The sequence below is a fragment of the Nymphaea colorata genome, chromosome 4, assembly GCF_008831285.2.
Source record: "Nymphaea colorata isolate Beijing-Zhang1983 chromosome 4, ASM883128v2, whole genome shotgun sequence".
Lineage (NCBI taxonomy): Eukaryota > Viridiplantae > Streptophyta > Magnoliopsida > Nymphaeales > Nymphaeaceae > Nymphaea > Nymphaea colorata.
Window position 1 is genome coordinate 18,921,979 of NC_045141.1, and position 16,827 is coordinate 18,938,805.

The 16,827-nt window shown below is 37.9% G+C and overlaps 2 protein-coding genes across 7 annotated transcripts; one reads left to right on the forward strand and one right to left on the reverse strand.

The window, feature by feature from the left end:
- The first annotated feature begins 732 nt into the window (after positions 1–732).
- Positions 733–4,811, forward strand: LOC116252870 (LIM domain-containing protein WLIM2b-like). Its single transcript, XM_031627475.2, has 5 exons — positions 733–1,660; positions 2,730–2,829; positions 2,923–2,954; positions 3,093–3,182; positions 4,377–4,811. Exons 1-5 carry the CDS (start codon positions 1,526–1,528, stop codon positions 4,563–4,565), a joined length of 546 nt encoding a protein of 181 aa, XP_031483335.1. The 5' UTR covers positions 733–1,525; the 3' UTR covers positions 4,566–4,811.
- Positions 4,812–5,579: 768 nt separating this feature from the next.
- LOC116252847 (putative threonine aspartase) lies at positions 5,580–16,533 on the reverse strand. 6 transcript variants are annotated; one of them, XM_031627433.2, is made up of 12 exons: positions 16,239–16,377; positions 15,387–15,428; positions 14,482–14,515; positions 14,092–14,212; positions 13,826–13,910; positions 11,780–11,867; positions 11,503–11,632; positions 9,494–9,633; positions 6,592–6,755; positions 6,220–6,340; positions 6,036–6,140; positions 5,580–5,895 (listed from the first exon to the last, which is right to left on the reverse strand). In XM_031627433.2, the coding sequence occupies exons 2-12, from the start codon at positions 15,407–15,409 to the stop codon at positions 5,812–5,814; spliced, it is 1,095 nt and encodes a 364-aa protein (XP_031483293.1). In that variant the 5' UTR covers positions 15,410–15,428; positions 16,239–16,377; the 3' UTR covers positions 5,580–5,811. The 6 variants fall into 6 exon arrangements, with proteins under 6 accessions (XP_031483293.1, XP_031483291.1, XP_031483289.1 ...); XM_031627431.2 differs by having other exon boundaries at positions 15,378–15,428; XM_031627429.2 differs by lacking the exon at positions 14,482–14,515 and having other exon boundaries at positions 16,239–16,533.
- Positions 16,534–16,827: the final 294 nt, after the last annotated feature.

The window sequence follows — 16,827 nt, forward strand, 5'->3', positions numbered from 1 at the left end:
GAAAATTAGTTTTTAATCAGTTTTGAAAACCTTGGGTAAGAGGACTAAAGCACATTTTTATTATGAATGTTAGAAGTTGGTTTGAAGTATCATCGAATGAGTTATAATATCCAATGTTATATAAAAAAAAAAAAAGGACAAAAGATATAGCATGAATCTTAACAAGAAAAATAAGGAACGATCACAATGTTGTACGAGTAAATATTATTAAAGTTTTTTTATTTTATTTTTTGTAGAAATGTTTGTAATTAGTTTTATTTATTGAGTGATAATGGATTTGTTCAGCTAACCCGCTGAATGGGCCTAATTCATGGAGCATTCAACTTGACTGTGATATTTATATTAAATTATTTAAAAAGCAACTCATTTATCATTAAATCGTTCGAAAATATTTAAAAATAAATTAACATAATCAACCAGGGTGTAGGCAGGGGGCCTCCAGGGGCTTTGGAACCCCCTCAAATTTTTTTAAATAAAAAATATATTTATAGAATTTAAAAGTTTTAGTTTAACCAAAAATTTAATAACACAAAATTATAATAATAATAATAATAATAATAATAATAATAATGTAATGAGAGACTTCTTCCAAGGAAAGGGAAAAGACGTTTCTACCCTTTCACAGGAAAAGGCCGAAAGCAGCTCCTCAGCTTTTACCCGCCATGCCATCCTGACTCGTGGGTCCCACCTTCTCTTACTTAAGCCTTACCCACAGTGTCTCTCTCTGTCTGTCTTTATTTAGCTTTGGCGGGGTGCGTGTGGTGTGTTCCGTCCTTCCCGCATTTGCGCCTTCGCGTCTCCCCGTCGTCGGAAACATCTTATTAGGGTTCTCCGATCCCTCTCTTCCGGCCCCAATCCTCTGGCGAATTGCCGGGAAAATAGAGGGAAAGAGAGGAAGAGCAGAGAGCCCGAAGATTTCCCACCGGCGAAACCGGCGTTCTTTTTTATCTTTGGTTTTCTTTACGAGGCGCGACAGTTCCCGCTTCCCGTAATCGCGGAAAGAGGTGCGTCCTCGAGGTTTCTAAAATTAGGACGTCTGCCTGCTCCTTGGAAAGATTGGTGTTATTGATCTGTTTGGCCCAATCATTTCTTTTTTAAAGTGGGTGGAGCCTGTATTCTGTGTCCACGGCCTAATTCCGGCGAATTCCCGGGAAATAGGGGGCCTGGGCAGTCGGTTCCTTCCGCTGGGAATCAAGATTGGTTCCGGGTTTGTTGCCTCCTCTAGAGTCAATTATTTGTTTGATATTAAAACTGCGTCTTTTTTCTTTTTTAATTAGACGGGATTTTTTTTGTTTTTTCCTTCTCTTGGAGGAACTTGGGATTATTCTTAGAAAGGGGAGCTGGTTTTTGGGTAGTTGGTCTTCAATCTGGGGAATCAGAAGCTTTGTTATTTCTGAAACTTCGTTTATTTCTTTGGCGTGATCTGCGGTGGGAAACTCTGTTTCTGTTTGTGGAGGATTTCCGGTCGGCCATTAGCAGTTTTATTGTCCTGCTACCGGAGGATCAGTAGTTCTGCATCCCAACTATGGCGTTTACCGGCACTCTTCAGAAATGCAAGGCTTGTGACAAGACTGTCTACGTGGTGGATCTCTTGTCCGCCGATGGTGTTCCTTACCACAAATCTTGCTTCAGATGCAGCCACTGCAAAGGAACATTAGCGGTAAGAGCCCCATTTTCTTTTCAGACCCTTCTTTTTTTATCCTCGATGTTTGCCCAGGTAGAATCCTGGTAGTTTAAAAAGTTACTATATTCTCATGCTGACGTGATCTCTTATCTACATTGAGAAATATTGTTTGTGGCTTTTTCTTTTTCTTATCACAATCTTTTTGTGGACCAGAATTGAGATCAGATCATACAGTTTCGATCTGCGTATGTTGTTTAGTAGGACAAAGGATCCCGGGGACGATAAAGTTTTGGTGGGTGAGCAGCATTTTGAAAAGCTTAAAAAGTTACAATGTCCCGTCTGTCGAAGGTCCATATCTCAATGGAAAAAGAAAACAAAGAATAAGACGTTTTATCTTTCCACTTTCCAGCGTATGGTGGTTTCAAAAAAACTTAACATGTTAAATTGCAAACTCCAGTGGCACTAATTGCAGATCGCCATTTTATGGTAGTTTCTGCATGAAGGACCGTTTGAAGCTGACGTTAGGTCATTGTGTCGAGTTTCTTGATGGGGCCTCATTGCCTACCGAGGGACCGGTCCGTTGTCTGATCTAAATGGAAGATGATATTCTTAACATGAAAAATGATGGCAATTTGAAATTTGAACACAACTAATTTTAGGGCTAAGATCCAAAGGTATATGCTTTCGGTAATTAAGGTCTGGATTGCAATGTACTGGAACATTCTGCAAAACCAAATGATCCAAGCCCTAGTTCCTTTTTGTCTTGCTAAAACTCGGAGCCTAGTAGCTGCTAGCTTTTCTAGTTTTTGTCTAATTGATACTTTTACCCAATCTGTTTAGCTTGTGGATAAAAATCATCTTTATTTTCAGAAATAAGGAAAGTTCTAGCTGGATGTTCTTGTGTTGTAGTGGAATTCATATGAATCCTTTCTTGTCAATATTGCATATGAACAGAACCATGTATTTTCTTATTTCATGTGTTGTATGGTCAATGCTAAATTAAGATATCATGACAATGTTCTGCATTCATCCATGAATATATTTCCTCACTGATCGTGAGCTTAAATGGGCTCGTATTCATTTTTATGCTGTTCACTTGTTCCAGCTGAGCAACTACTGTTCAATGGAAGGTGTCTTGTACTGCAAACCTCATTTTGAGCAACTCTTCAAGGAGACTGGCAGTTATAACAAGAGTTTCCAATCACGTGAGTTACTTCATTGATATGAATTTTAAATTGTGGAAAGCAATAATTTCATTTGGTTGTTCAATCTAATGGTACTACCGTTCCAATTTTCAGCTTCAAAATCAGCTGAAAAGCAGCCTGCACTGGTAACTTTTTATATCCCGTCATTGCTTTTTCTGTGATTGTCAACCAGAATGTTGAAGTGCATGATGGAAGTATGAAAACTTGTATTCTTTAAAATATTCTGCCATGTCTAATCCTTAGATCTAATATGTGCTTCACAGACTAGGGCACCAAGCAGGGTCCAATCCATGTTCTCTGGCACACAGGACAAATGTGCTACTTGCAACAAAACTGCATATCCACTGGAGAAGGTTGCTTTCTTTCTCTTTCTATGTGTGCCTTTGATTATGTTGAACATATGCACATCAGATGAACTCTTTCCATCACCCTATCTGTCGCCCATGAGCGTCATAGATGTATGTGGAACTTATGCACATTACATGAACTCTTCCCACCGGTGGGTGTTTGCTGCTATGGTGTCTGTAGCAAAATTCTTACGTTTGGTAGTTTTCAAGTGAATTTTTGGTTTCTTCCTCCTAATACCCAGCTTCTTCCATCCACCTACCACCATGACCAGTGACCACCACCAACTATACATCATCATAAGTGCTAGCATGCAGCAAGCAAAGCCACTTTGTCAACCTTTTTTCAGTTACCATATGTCACTGCATATTCAGAACCTGAAACTCTATCTAAGAGCTCTTGGCATGGTGATGGTGTCTCGTCAGTTGCTACGAATGTTTTTTGCCAGAAGGCAGAAGTGATAGCCTAAGTAGCCCAGGATACTCGGTTTTGCCGACTAAACTTAGTTACTTATTTGACAGGGCATATTATTGGGAAAAAAATGTCAGGAAAATAAGTTTTCATTTTTCACTTGATGCCTGGAAATCTTAATAGCATTCTCTCATTCTCATGCGCACCGATGTCATGTCCCATGCAGTTCTTAATCTTACATTTCAAAAACCAATGGAATGCTCATTTATGGCCTCCAGTTTGTCCAATCTAGGTAACTTCAGCTTGCTAATTAAAAAACTTTCAAGAAAAACAATAGAAAAGTTTTCCATGCCTGTATTATCCACGTAGGTCTGGTGGATGCTCAACCCCCCCCCCCCCCGGGACAAAAAAAAAAAGATCCCTACACAGTACACACACACACATGCAGTGTATATATATGTATGTTTTCAGTATCTTTTAATCTTATTTTTTTTCCAAAATTGCTATCTGGGCTATGGAGCCCACGCTATTTCTGTATCCATGCGAGTGTATAGGTAAATGTGGAGAGTTGCATTTTTCCAAGTCTCCAAAAAGTAGGATCTTGGCCAATAATGACATACAAACATCTGGCCATACAATATTAAGTGTAGGTTCATATGATAATTTCTAGTGCAGCTCAAAATCTTTTTGTGTATTTTTTTATATGTGACGATGATTCAGCACCAAGTAAAATCCAACATCAACAATGTATGTCATTCTTACATTTCAACTGTGGAAAAATCGTGTCGCAGGTGACGGTGGAAGGGCAGTCATACCATAAGTCGTGTTTCAAGTGCTCACATGGTGGATGCTCTCTTACTCCATCAACATATGCAGCTCTAGATGGAATCCTCTACTGCAAGCCTCACTTTTCTCAGCTATTCAAGGAGAAGGGGAGCTACAATCACCTCATCAAGTGTGCTTCTATTAAACGTTCTTAACTAGCAGCTGCAAGCCTACCGTTTGTTCTGCTGCCATCTCTCATTGTCTACTTTCTATGTGCTCTCATTCTGCTTTTGATTTCATCTATTTTCGTGGAAAAAAATTGCCTAGGAAGTCTAATTACCTTCGGGTGGCTTCCTTATAATTTCTTATCTCTTTATGGTTTGTAGAATGTTTCCAGTGTGAAGCATGTTTGTTTGCGGAGACAAATATTATGGGGGAAAGATAATTTTATTCCCGATTTATGTGCGTTTTCTGGCATAAGCGTTCAATGCAGTATAAAAAGTTTTCGGAGCTCGTGTTTATATCCTATTCATCGTCTTAAGTTTGCTGCATTTCTGGTTATAGTGGCGTATAAGCAGTTGAATTCCCTTCCGACATTGGAAATCTGTGGACATGGAATGCATCCCAGTAACAAAGCCATTCGTAGTAAAGCTCTTCCATCCCAGGTGCTTCCGTTCATCTTGTAGGGGCTTATATCGCCAAGCTGTTGGCTGTTGCCATACCGTAGGTTCGAAGCTTACACGAGGCGTCCGTATGGCAGGTCAAACCTAGGTGAGTGTAATGCAGATGATTAGAAAGGAGAATGTTTGACTTTCCTTTTTCAGAGCATGACGATAGCCTCATGCAGCAATACTACAAAAGAACAGACTAGATAAACCCAAATTTAAGGTTTTGATGATGCCATAGGCCATCAACTAACACCAGAGTTAGTGCTTACAACACTTGCCTCATTTAATTTTGCTTCATAGATCCTGATAGAGTTATGTAGAGAGAGAGTGAAGTTCATATAGCTCTCAACGGTTATGAACCTGTTTTAAGATAACTATAGTAAAACAAAACAAGCAGGACCAGTTGAAGTGTTCGTGGTTGATCAATCTTGTCAGGCAAATGAGCAAGGGTAAGTCAAACAGTACAAAGGAACAGTTTCGTTATTTGCTTGTCAAAATGCCAAATTGTTGTATCATACAGCAATTCTACAAAATTATTATCATCCCAAAAATGGTACCTCATCTTGAAACGTAATAAGATTTCACAGGCAAATAATGACCACAAAAACTTGTTAATAATTTGCAAACTTGTAGGAAATCTAAGTCTATCATCTAGCACCAAAGAAAATTCAGCAAATCAGAGTTCCCTTGACGCACCAAAACGAACATAAATATGCCATGTTCATGGAGATGCATAAAATTCATGAACACCTCTACTACTAATGTCCTATCCGAGGCACCTGAAAATAATCAATCAGGACTCCCCAGCACTGAGATCAAAACGTGCCCCAAATTGGTTGATAACTGAACTTTTTGCATCCCCGCTAAGAATTGTAACCTATAAACAGCAAAAAAAGGACATGTAAGTTCTTGTCGAGTATAAGAGGATACATAAGAATCCTATTGAATGAAATATAGCAACAAAAATTAAAAGGCGAACCAAAGAAGAATCCAGTACAGGGATTTGGCACTTCATACCTTTGGTTGATCCATTGAGCTTCCAAAATAACCTATTCCAAATGATGGTGAAGAATAAGCAGCAATGAGCTCGACAGCTTTCAGTTTTGGTAAATCAGTTGACTCCTAGAGGACAAAATTATGAAAGATCAATCATTCAAAATAGACAGTAATCTGAAATTAACAACGTCAAACCAACACCTACAATCTTCATAGTATCACCCTGCAAAAGCAGCACCCCAGCACCATTTGTACTGTGGTCATTGTAGCCCTTGGAGACAGATCGCAGAACTTTGTTACAAGCAGAGGCAGGACCAGCAGGAGATCTGTTTTAGGAAAAGGAATAAAAGGGCAAGTTACTGCCACCATGTAAACGTGGCATGGATAAGCATGAACATAAATGTGAAAAATGGTTGAACTATGAAGTTATTAACTAGTTATCAACTCTATGCTCAAAGTGGAGCATGCTAATAGGTTTTACCTTCACATATGAAGCTTATAGACACAGGAGAGAAAAAACATAGGAATCTGATGCCAAGGAACTAAAAATTAAATACTTCAAGTTTTTGACACATACAGTGATGATGAAACACAACATTCACGTGCAGCAAATCCTCTGATCAAATGTTCACCTGCACCAGTTACACAACAACCAACTAGGCATGGAACTCCAAACGGATCTCTTGAAGTAGCCCAACATCCACATCCATACATTGCAGCTAATCCAACACGCCCACTAACCTGTGACCCAAGATATATATGTTATTTTTATTCGCTATTTCTGGACGCAGATTTCAGAGACCTTGGCTCATGCAAGATTTTCAGTTGATCAAGAAAGACAAACTTGGATTTGTTCCTAATTGAACTGGTAAACCTGTAATGTTACACCTGTAATTCCAGAGGCAAGATTACATAAATTAGAAATCGAAGAGAACTGCTTAGTGCTTACTGTTTGAAAATGTCAGTAATCCTTCTCCAGTCAAAAGCCACCATGCAAAGCAGGATGTCCCACCATCTTTCCTCGTATTTTCCTTTCTACATAGTTGTCAATTATAACTACGAGGAGGAAGCTTAACTTTTTTTCCTCTTCTAGGGTAGAATCCTAACATTTAAGTCCCCATGAAGGCCAATTTTTACCATAAAAAAATGTGTGAGATCCTTTGACCTCCCGACAAGACCTAGATTTCACATGACAGTCAAAAGTAGCTTAGTTTCCCAAACAGACCTCATGGTGAAGTAGTGTGAATCAACCAATATGTATAGTTCCAAGGGTTGGCTACTGTTGAACTTACCAAGGTTAGAAGCTTGGGAAATGATTACTTGGAAAGCCCTAAAGCATGCACCGACTGTCAGGTTAAGGGAAAAAAGAAAGATGGAGCATGAAGAGACCGAGGGGAAGAGGAATTTTTATCAACATCCTCATTAGAGAGGAGGCTCCCTCAATACATCTACAAAGAAATATATACATCCAAAAGAATCGAGGCTGTTGAGGTTTTCCTTGGGAATAGATGCCGAATAGAACACTTGATAAGATGAAATTCTTACCACAAATGCATGTAGATCATGTTACCACAAGATTAACACATAAGCATAAGCAGAAATACTTTTTGCATGGTATACATGTCAATTGTGTCATGCCTTTTTGGTCATATCCTTGACAACATGTTCAGATGTACAATCTGACACATCCTAGTATTAAATGGTCTCACTAGTGGCCCAAGTCAAGCAAATTGGCTAGCAGAGTTGGCCTAAACCCACAATTCCTACTAGTTCAACTAGTGAAGTCTTTCTTTCTCTGTGTGTGAATGTGTGTGCGGGTATAGAGAGAGAGAGAGAAAGAGAGAGAGAATCTGATCCTGACTTCTAGCTCCTATCTGTCCCTTGATCCCTTCCTATCAAATCAAATATAACAAGGAGAGACATAGAGCTGGGAGTTAGGGTTGTCAGATTTGGTGGTTGTCAAGGTTTAGTTCCTCCATTTCTATATATATATATATATATATATATATATATATATATATATTAGAAAAACTAATCCCTAAATGGGACAAGATATTCAAGTCCCTCTCTGTCCCTAGTATTGGCCAATCCTAAAAAAGTGGGTAGAAAGAAAAAGTAGGCTAGAGAGATTTACGAAAAAAGAGAGTTTGGGAAAACCAGTCCCAAACAACTACAAGGCTGGTTGTGATCAGGGCCAGTTTTGAATTAGATCCTGAAGCTAATATTAGAGCCAACTGTACCACCAATCTAACATAGGCAAACTCTAACACCAGTCTCACACATGAAATGCAAACACGTATTCCTCAGAGAGAGAGAGAGAGAAGAGGGGACTGTAGCACCTCACGCTTGTGGAACATGAAATGAAAATAGTCTACTATCAAAGATTATGAGCAATATTGAGGTGTTTGTACAAAGATGCCTCATATTATCAAGTATCCTACTCTGTGGCCTTTCATGGGCGCAAAGCTAGTTATGAAGCAGGTTGGATATAAGTCACAAGGACACTTCTAAAAGGCAGAAGTACCCGTGTCGACATGACCCAACACAGGTGTGGATACGGGAAACAACTTGGGATGGCAGTTTTAATTTTTGTATTTTTGTGTATATTTTAATACTTTTTTGTATGTTTTGGCATATTTTAGTATTTTTTTTGTTCAATAGTATATATTTTTTTATGATATAAGCAATGGATTTATGTAGTTGTTTGCTTATGTAGTTGTTTGCTCAAAATATTGTTATCACTATATATGTGTCTGTATATATATAGCCATGTCCCTGCACCCAAGTTTTTTTAAAATGTCTTGCACCGATGTCCATACCAACACCCACGTTGGTACCTTTACCCGCACCCATGGGACAGGTTGGGATCCAACATACTACACAGGTCATTGCAATGAGTCGTTTGCCTGAAGATGTACAACTCACCTCTTGGAGGTTTAATCCTTCATTAAGCCCACTGGAATTAATGAAAGCCAAACTTACCTGTTGGATGGTATATATTTTGAAATTTGAATATCAAGTCCTTGAAGAAAGTAAAACACGAGAAATTTAAACCTTATTCAAATAAGAAATTTATAGGATGTAGGTAGGTTTACAAAGTCAAAACTAAAAGCAATGAATTTTCAAAAACACAAGGATAAATCAGTAATAAAAGGATTGTATCAAGAGTACAATATTACTATAGAGAATCAAGTACGAAATTGACCCTGTATCAGGGGGACATGAGAATATGTTTTTAAATGATGAGTTGAATGAAGTTACATGGATGCCTCTTGGCATGAATGTTCAGGAAGAGAAGGTCCTTCATTTTTAAAAGTCTAGCATCTACTGGGAAATCAATGAAGCACGGTTTCACAGTTACAAGTTTGTGTTGGGACTTAAAACTAAATCATGTTGCTAATACTACGCTTTGAATAAAAATTAACATCCAGACAATAAGGCAACTACCACACCTAAAGTGTCATGTAGGAATACATTACCTTTAATGCAATGCCACCACTTGATGCTCCAGAAGCAATGCGACCTAAATTGTCTATGCAAACAGCTCCAACAGTATCCATAACAGAACCATCTTCAAAAGAACCAGTAGATTGTTGCTTCTCTTCTGTAGAGCAAGTGCCTATGTCAAGATACACGTGTAGCAGAGATATTAATAGCACTTGTAAGCCTTCATTTTGAGGCTTTACATCTCAGAAAAAAACATGGTCCATGTGAGATGTGTATAGAAGCATGCAAAAGAAGGGGGGGGGGAGTCTCAAAACAGTTTCATCCCCTCTTCATTCTAAATAACTTCAAAAAAAAGTACACTTGTGTTTCCACGTATAACCTAAACTTATAGAAGTGCAATCAAACCATTGATCATGCTACCCTTAAGAGACTCAACAATCAACAGCTCATACGTTAATAAAATAAGAAGTACAGTTTCTCAGTAAATAGGTAGGATCCACAAGATGAATTTTAGAAATAAGCAATGGTAAAGCACATCTTTTAACTAAGCAGAGAATACATGTAACTGCATTCTTCTTAAAAGTGTTCAACCCATTAGAACATCAGAATATGCAAAACTGCTGTCCTTATTTTTGATATGAAAGATATTGCACCATTTAGCTGACAATCAGCTAACTGCAACAACATAGTCAATTATGTAGATATGTTTAAACTTTAAACTGTTCGACTTGCATCCTGGATCATGTTTTTCCAGATAAGGACATTATGCGGAGAAATGTCACTACAATTTTTAGTTAACCCTTAAAACATACTCATATTCCATAAATACAATGACGAAGTCATCTGACTAAATAACTAGGTTTTTCCCCCAGTGGAAAAGGGTCATAAGATTAACAAATCAGCTGTAATTAACACTAAGCAACTTTGAAGCTTGAACAGCATTTCTCATCATTACATGGATGCAGATGCTGATGCAGGATCCAATGAGTGTAATTTTGGTACTTTATGATGTTTTCAAAGGTTATATGAGTGCCTCTCCCTCTCTTTCTGACTACTGCAAGCATGATACACCTTAACTACTATCCTTATCTCCCTTCAATTAATGTTGTCTCTATAGCATTTCATGGAGAAACTGAAAAGAGAGAAAGAGCAGTCAGATGCATCATATTTGCAGTATTCATATTTACTTACCCTGTATGTGCTTGTATTTTAAATTTACAAAAAAGAAAACAAAAAGATTAACATAAAATCCCCAACTAGGCTGCATTCTGCATCTACACTTATTTCTAGCTACTATTTACCCATATACATGTACAGAAGAGCAATAAATCATAAATACCATCTCTCAAGTAAACTCCTAAACAACAACTTCTAATCATTATAGCTGAAGGCATTAAGTATGAACTTAAGTTAACATGATTCATAACAGTTTTGAAAGAAAAAAGAAATCAAGTGAACAGAAAATTAGCAACATAAAAAGGAATAGCTGAAGTTCATAGTAAAGCATTGATGATTTTCCATACTAGCTTAATTGTGCCACTGAGGTATGTTGGTGTGTCCGAGAACTGTGCCACATCAATGTCAAACATGAATGTGATATGAAATGGACATGTAATAGTGCCTGCCTGTGTATATATGTGCACGTTTATAAAGAAATGATCTCAGGCTGAATCTGAACCACATATCTGCAGCCATACCTAGATCATACATCATACCCACTAGTAGCACCCACATGCATTCATGTCCAAACTGATGCAGGGGCCACGCACACATACTCACCTTTCATAGATAATGATTCATGGATATGCAAAGCTTGCAAATAATAATTATGAAGCAAGCCAAAGAACACATAATTTGGATGAAGATGGACTCAATCAACTTAGACAATTGTTATCATAGGCCTGACAATGCTTCAATCAAGTCCAAGCTGTGTCTAGGTGGTGCACCACTATCTAGCCATATCAAGTAGGTGTCAAAGCCTTTTTTCCTGTGCACAATACAATGAACAGCATAGGCTGAAAGACAAGATTCAGTTGCATACCTGAAGTCATGGCCATCTGGACCTTTGAAGCTGAAAGTTTTCCAGTAGAAGCATCTTCAATTGCTTTGGCATCAGCAAGCATGGCTTTGTATTTCAACCACTGCGCTTTTGCCTTCTCAGTGATCATCCACTTTAGATCAACATAAAAAAAATAAATAAGCATTTATAAGCAACACAGAAAGGAAAAGCTGCAGTGACAAAAAGAAAGCAGCCTATAAAAGGTCTGACCCATATATACAAACAGAATTTCAGAACAATATGCAAGTGAGAGATATACCGCACCAATCTCTTCAATCATCCCTGGTGGAATCATCCCCTTGGACTTTGCCCATTCCCGAGCCCCATCACCAACCAAAAACCTATTGCTTGTTCAAAGAAGAAAAAAAAAAGTTTGTTAGTCACTTGTATTTGAAATTAAATGAACTCAAGAATAAGGTGAACAAAAGCATAACTCAGATACAAGCAGCTCTGAGCACTTGTTTTCTCTCTTGTTATTGCTTAGGTTCATTGAAAAGTGATCCCAAGTACTTGGCAAGTTATCAAAGTAGTGAATGATTATTGCACAAACATCTCTGCACTTTCCTAGACAATGCATGACAGATATATCAAAGCAATATTCTACTTGAATAAACTAAATATCACGAAAGTGATCATCTGGATACACCAGCCAATATGAACTTGTACATTTACCAGTGAACGGCCAGAACTAAAATTGTAACTTGTAAGGAAGCATATAGGAGAAATATATGAACTTCAATAAAGAACAAATATCTGGACTTGAACAATGGATTGTGAATCTTGGTTTTTATGCATTTTTGTGCAAGTATTACTGAATTTATTCCTTGGAATAAACTCAACTGGTCTTTCCAAGTAACAACAAAACACATTGTCAAGATCACACATGTGAGCTGTGAGAGTCAGTTCTGATGTTTTTAAAGCATGCCAACACAATAGCATACTGAAAAATCCAGGCATTTTACATTTTGTCTTAGAAAATTATCCATATATGTTTTCTACATTATCCATCTTGAAAAAACCAAGACCTAGAGTACCCATTTAAACTTTAAAGCACAACGAAGAATTTTATAAGGCTTGAAAACCAAAAACTTACAATCTTCCCGAATTTTCAAGCCCCAAGAAAACAGTCAAATCCAATAAATGGACAACTGAACCTGAAACAACATTTCTCTGAAGGTCTTCTGCTCTCCCTTGTTCTTTAGGTCTTCTATTAGAGGAGAAGGTTTTCTTTTTCTCTTTTGGGGGCCAGGGATGGAGTGTTTTTTTTTTGGGGGGTGGTGTAGAAGGGGGTGGGAAAAGAGAGAGAAAGATTGTTATATTGGCCTAAAAGAATGAATGGAGTTCTAGGTATTCTGTTAATTATTCCTTGTTGACTTCTTTGCTACCCCTTTTTTATTTCCTTATCCTTTATCCTCCTTGTTTGGAGGTTGGCCAAGGTACATCAGCAAGCATCCTTTTGGCCAATAAAACCCTTGAGGTTTACCAGGACGTATACCCAGCTCCAATATTGCAGCCAGAGGACCTTTTGAGAGTAGCCATGGTTATCTCGTATCAAATGACAAACCATGACTATCTCAATATCAAAATATCAAAATATAAATGCCAAATGTTTCCAACATATCAACACATCTTCCACATATTAGAAACAACATACAATTTTCACATTTGCAAGATTCTAAAAATGCTGCCGGCATTTATAATTTATAACTACGTATGCACAAGTGTGTGTGAGTAGGCAAATACAATCTGTATTAAAGTATGATAGACTACCTATATGTTGTGTCCATCAGGGTTTTTTTATAAAATTAACCACATGGGTGTTATCATGTTTGATAATCTAAGAATTTACAAAATCATGCCTTTTTATGTAAAAAAGAATTATAAAAAAACAAAAGTCTGAGTTTTCCACTTGCAAAATCCAATCTATGGCAAAGCATAGACAAAAAAGGATTCATACAAAAAAGGATTCTGGGCTGATTCCCATATTCTTAAACCTAAAGGTCACATCCACATGGATAGTTTTATGGTGTGGAATAGGAGTGGAAAGGATGCAGAAGGCCAGTTGCCCCCCTTGAATTTTCAGGAAAACTTTATTATACAAATCTTTTATAAAAACTATATTTTCAGGCTTTCAGCATTTACATAAACTTTCCGGTTCAGCCTGGGTTTCATGAGATTTTGCAACACACATACATGTGTGTGTGTGTGTGTGACGCCAGAGAACTTCTTGTTTTGTGAAAGCTAATGAATCAAAGTTGTCCTACAAATTTGGAAAGTTAGTAACAAAAGATGAGGTACGTATTACATGGGAGGTATTCGACCAAGCAAACAAGGGCCCATCATGCTTTCTTTGGCTAAAGTAGCAGCTATTTGGATAGCATTTCGCACACCTGATCTACAACAAACAATTTTAATATATGTTAGTAGACATATAACAGCCAAGAATAAGATGACATGATTAAAGTAGCAACTAAAAGTCTGAAACAAAGAATACAATATCATATTTTTACAAGCCAAGCTATGTAATGCCTCTGGAAGAACATTGATCAAGTTGTTTTGTCATAAACATACCTGACACTGCTCCAACAGCTCCAAATGCTCCAGAATCCCCCTCCATAATACTAGCATCACATTCTACATGACCATCCACAGTTAAATTTGATCCTCGCCCAGCATTTGTGCATGGTTCATCCTATAAAATAGATTTGCACAGATCAAAAAATGGTAAATACATAATTTGCAGCGACATTAGACACATGCCTAGGTCTGTTTATGCAGTAAAGTAACACTGATTTAGGAAAAGATGAATGCTTGTGTGAAGCCTTGTGCTCTAATGGATAAACAAGTAACCATAAAGATAACTTCCTACATGCAAATGTCCAGAACTTTCACCACGTATCTTGTATCCTTTCGCTAAGGCCTTAAAAAAAAAACTGTGATTTTTTCCAGCAAAAAAGATACCTGCTTGAATCTGTTGTGAGTCAACCAATCATCACTTCAAAAGAAGAAAAAAGAAGCCACAACAATCAATGCATCAGATTAGGAAAGGAGTGATTCCTGAACCCTAGCAGAACGGACCCAATATAAACTTCAAAGTGATGAAATTTGGCTGGTTGCTTTTTCTTACTGTCAAGAAATTGCCACCAAACAGTCACATTAATACAATATCTAATTGTCTAATCCATGGAATATTATTAACTTTGTTGCCGATATCAGATTGTCACAATGGGAAGATATTTATGAAGTCCTCTCACACCTCATAATTCCACTTGACAAATTAAGATATGAAAATAAAGAATGTGCAAGAAAACTCATTGCCAACCAGCAATCAACTCCTAAAGCAATGATGTTATGGGGCTTACTGTAATAAATGACAAAAGATTTGAAATTCAAAAGCAATTGGTAAAACTTTAATTCTTCTTTGTGGTGCAGCTATTGAGAATACATCGGTAGATGATAATATATCTGTTTCTGATTTGAAGAAACTGCCTACATGTTATGTGACAATGGTAACTAAAGAAATGACTTCTAATGCCCACCCTCTCTAGGCAGTAACGAGATGTGTGTCAAAGGCATCGTTAGGATCTTATTTATCATTGATTTAGCAAAACTTATTCAAGCTTTGGTTTGAACAAATCAATTGGAATGTAGCTGCACCATGAGTTTTCTAAAGGACCTAATCAAGCACCACACGCATACACACACACATATACTAAAACCTGAGGGGCTCGATATTGTTATATCAATATTATGATCACATATGACAGACAAAACCCCAGAGTTCAGGAATGTTGACAACAAATAAACAGACAATTGATAACGAACAGAACAGGAAACAAATAGAGACTCAAGAATACCTCCAACACCTTAATAGCAGCTGAAACAGCATCAATGCAACAACCTCCAACCTGAATTGCGAACAGAAACCCACTAAAATATCAAGATTCCTTGTTTCTCAAAATCAGTTTCCACAAATCAAATTTTTTTTTTATTCATCAAAGAATGAATACACTGCAACAGGATACAGTATCAAGGCCTCGGTTAGAAACTTGGGATAATAAACATGACTTAGAGACTTATCAAATATATCACTGAAACAACTGAGAACACTGTAAGTTTATTTCCTTTTCCAATTAAAATAAAGGAAAATAATTACTTCATCTCAAATCCTAAAGTAAATTCTGACCCCATCACTAACCCATATCGCGATGTCGTCGGACGTAACTGCTCCTTTTATTGTTTCTATACAGACTAATTAGCGGGGAAGAAGCCGACGACTGCTCAACTGAAGCATGTCTAAGGAGACTAATGAGGAAGGAGCTTCCTCCCCTACGACCATTGCCAAGTAGTTGCACAATAGCCGTCTGCTCGTTATTAGTCGAGTTTTACTTCGGAACCTAACTAACTACTACCAAGAAAGAAACAACAGCCCTGCCAATGTCTCTGCATTTTCCCATTGGTGGTCTGCAAAAAATGACTCTGAAAACTTCATGGGAGCTTCGTGCATTAGTTGTAACCAGGCATAAAGCAATTTTTACAAGTTCAGGAAATACGGGACTTCGATTAGCTACTTTTCAATTAAGCAAGCTCTTCCAGCTACCTTCCACTAATGCATCAGGTGACCGTTCCAAAGTCAAATTTGTGATGGAACTAGTTCTAGCACGATATTCCTTGTGGGTAAGCCCCAGAGAGAGAAAGAGAGAGAGAGATGGAGAGACCTGGGATAGGACGGCCGCGGCTGCGAGGCAGGCGCGTTTCATGGCTCGCCTGTAGGCCTTGTGGTTCACGGGTGAGAGGTATCCAGCCCCAACGTGTACCGCCACGAAGAACCTAGGCCTCTCTTCCCCACCCTCCTGTTCCATTTCTCTCCCACTCTCGTTGCTCGATTTCTCTCGCTTCCAGAGAACGTCTGTTTTATACGCATACGACGTGTCCACAGATTCTGAGACAACGCAAACACGAGCAAAATCAGGCAGCCCTTAGCCTGCTGGCCGATCCGTACAAAAATCGCAAGGGCCTCAACAAAGCAAACCAGGAACAATTGAACGCTTCAAAAGTTTATTCTCACATTAAAATGGTAGAAGATCTTCAACGGCCTATGAGAAGAGATAGTTAAGTGATTAGTGAGATTCATCGAACTAGGGTCCAAGCTTTGGAGTGAATTTGAATCGAACCCTCAAATTTAAGGTTCCATGGATATGTGTGCGTTAAAAATAATTATAACACTTAAAAGTTTAGTATTTTATTGAAGATTGTTACTAATCTTAAAAACTTTATAAGAAAGGTTGTTGAATGGTTAGTTATTTT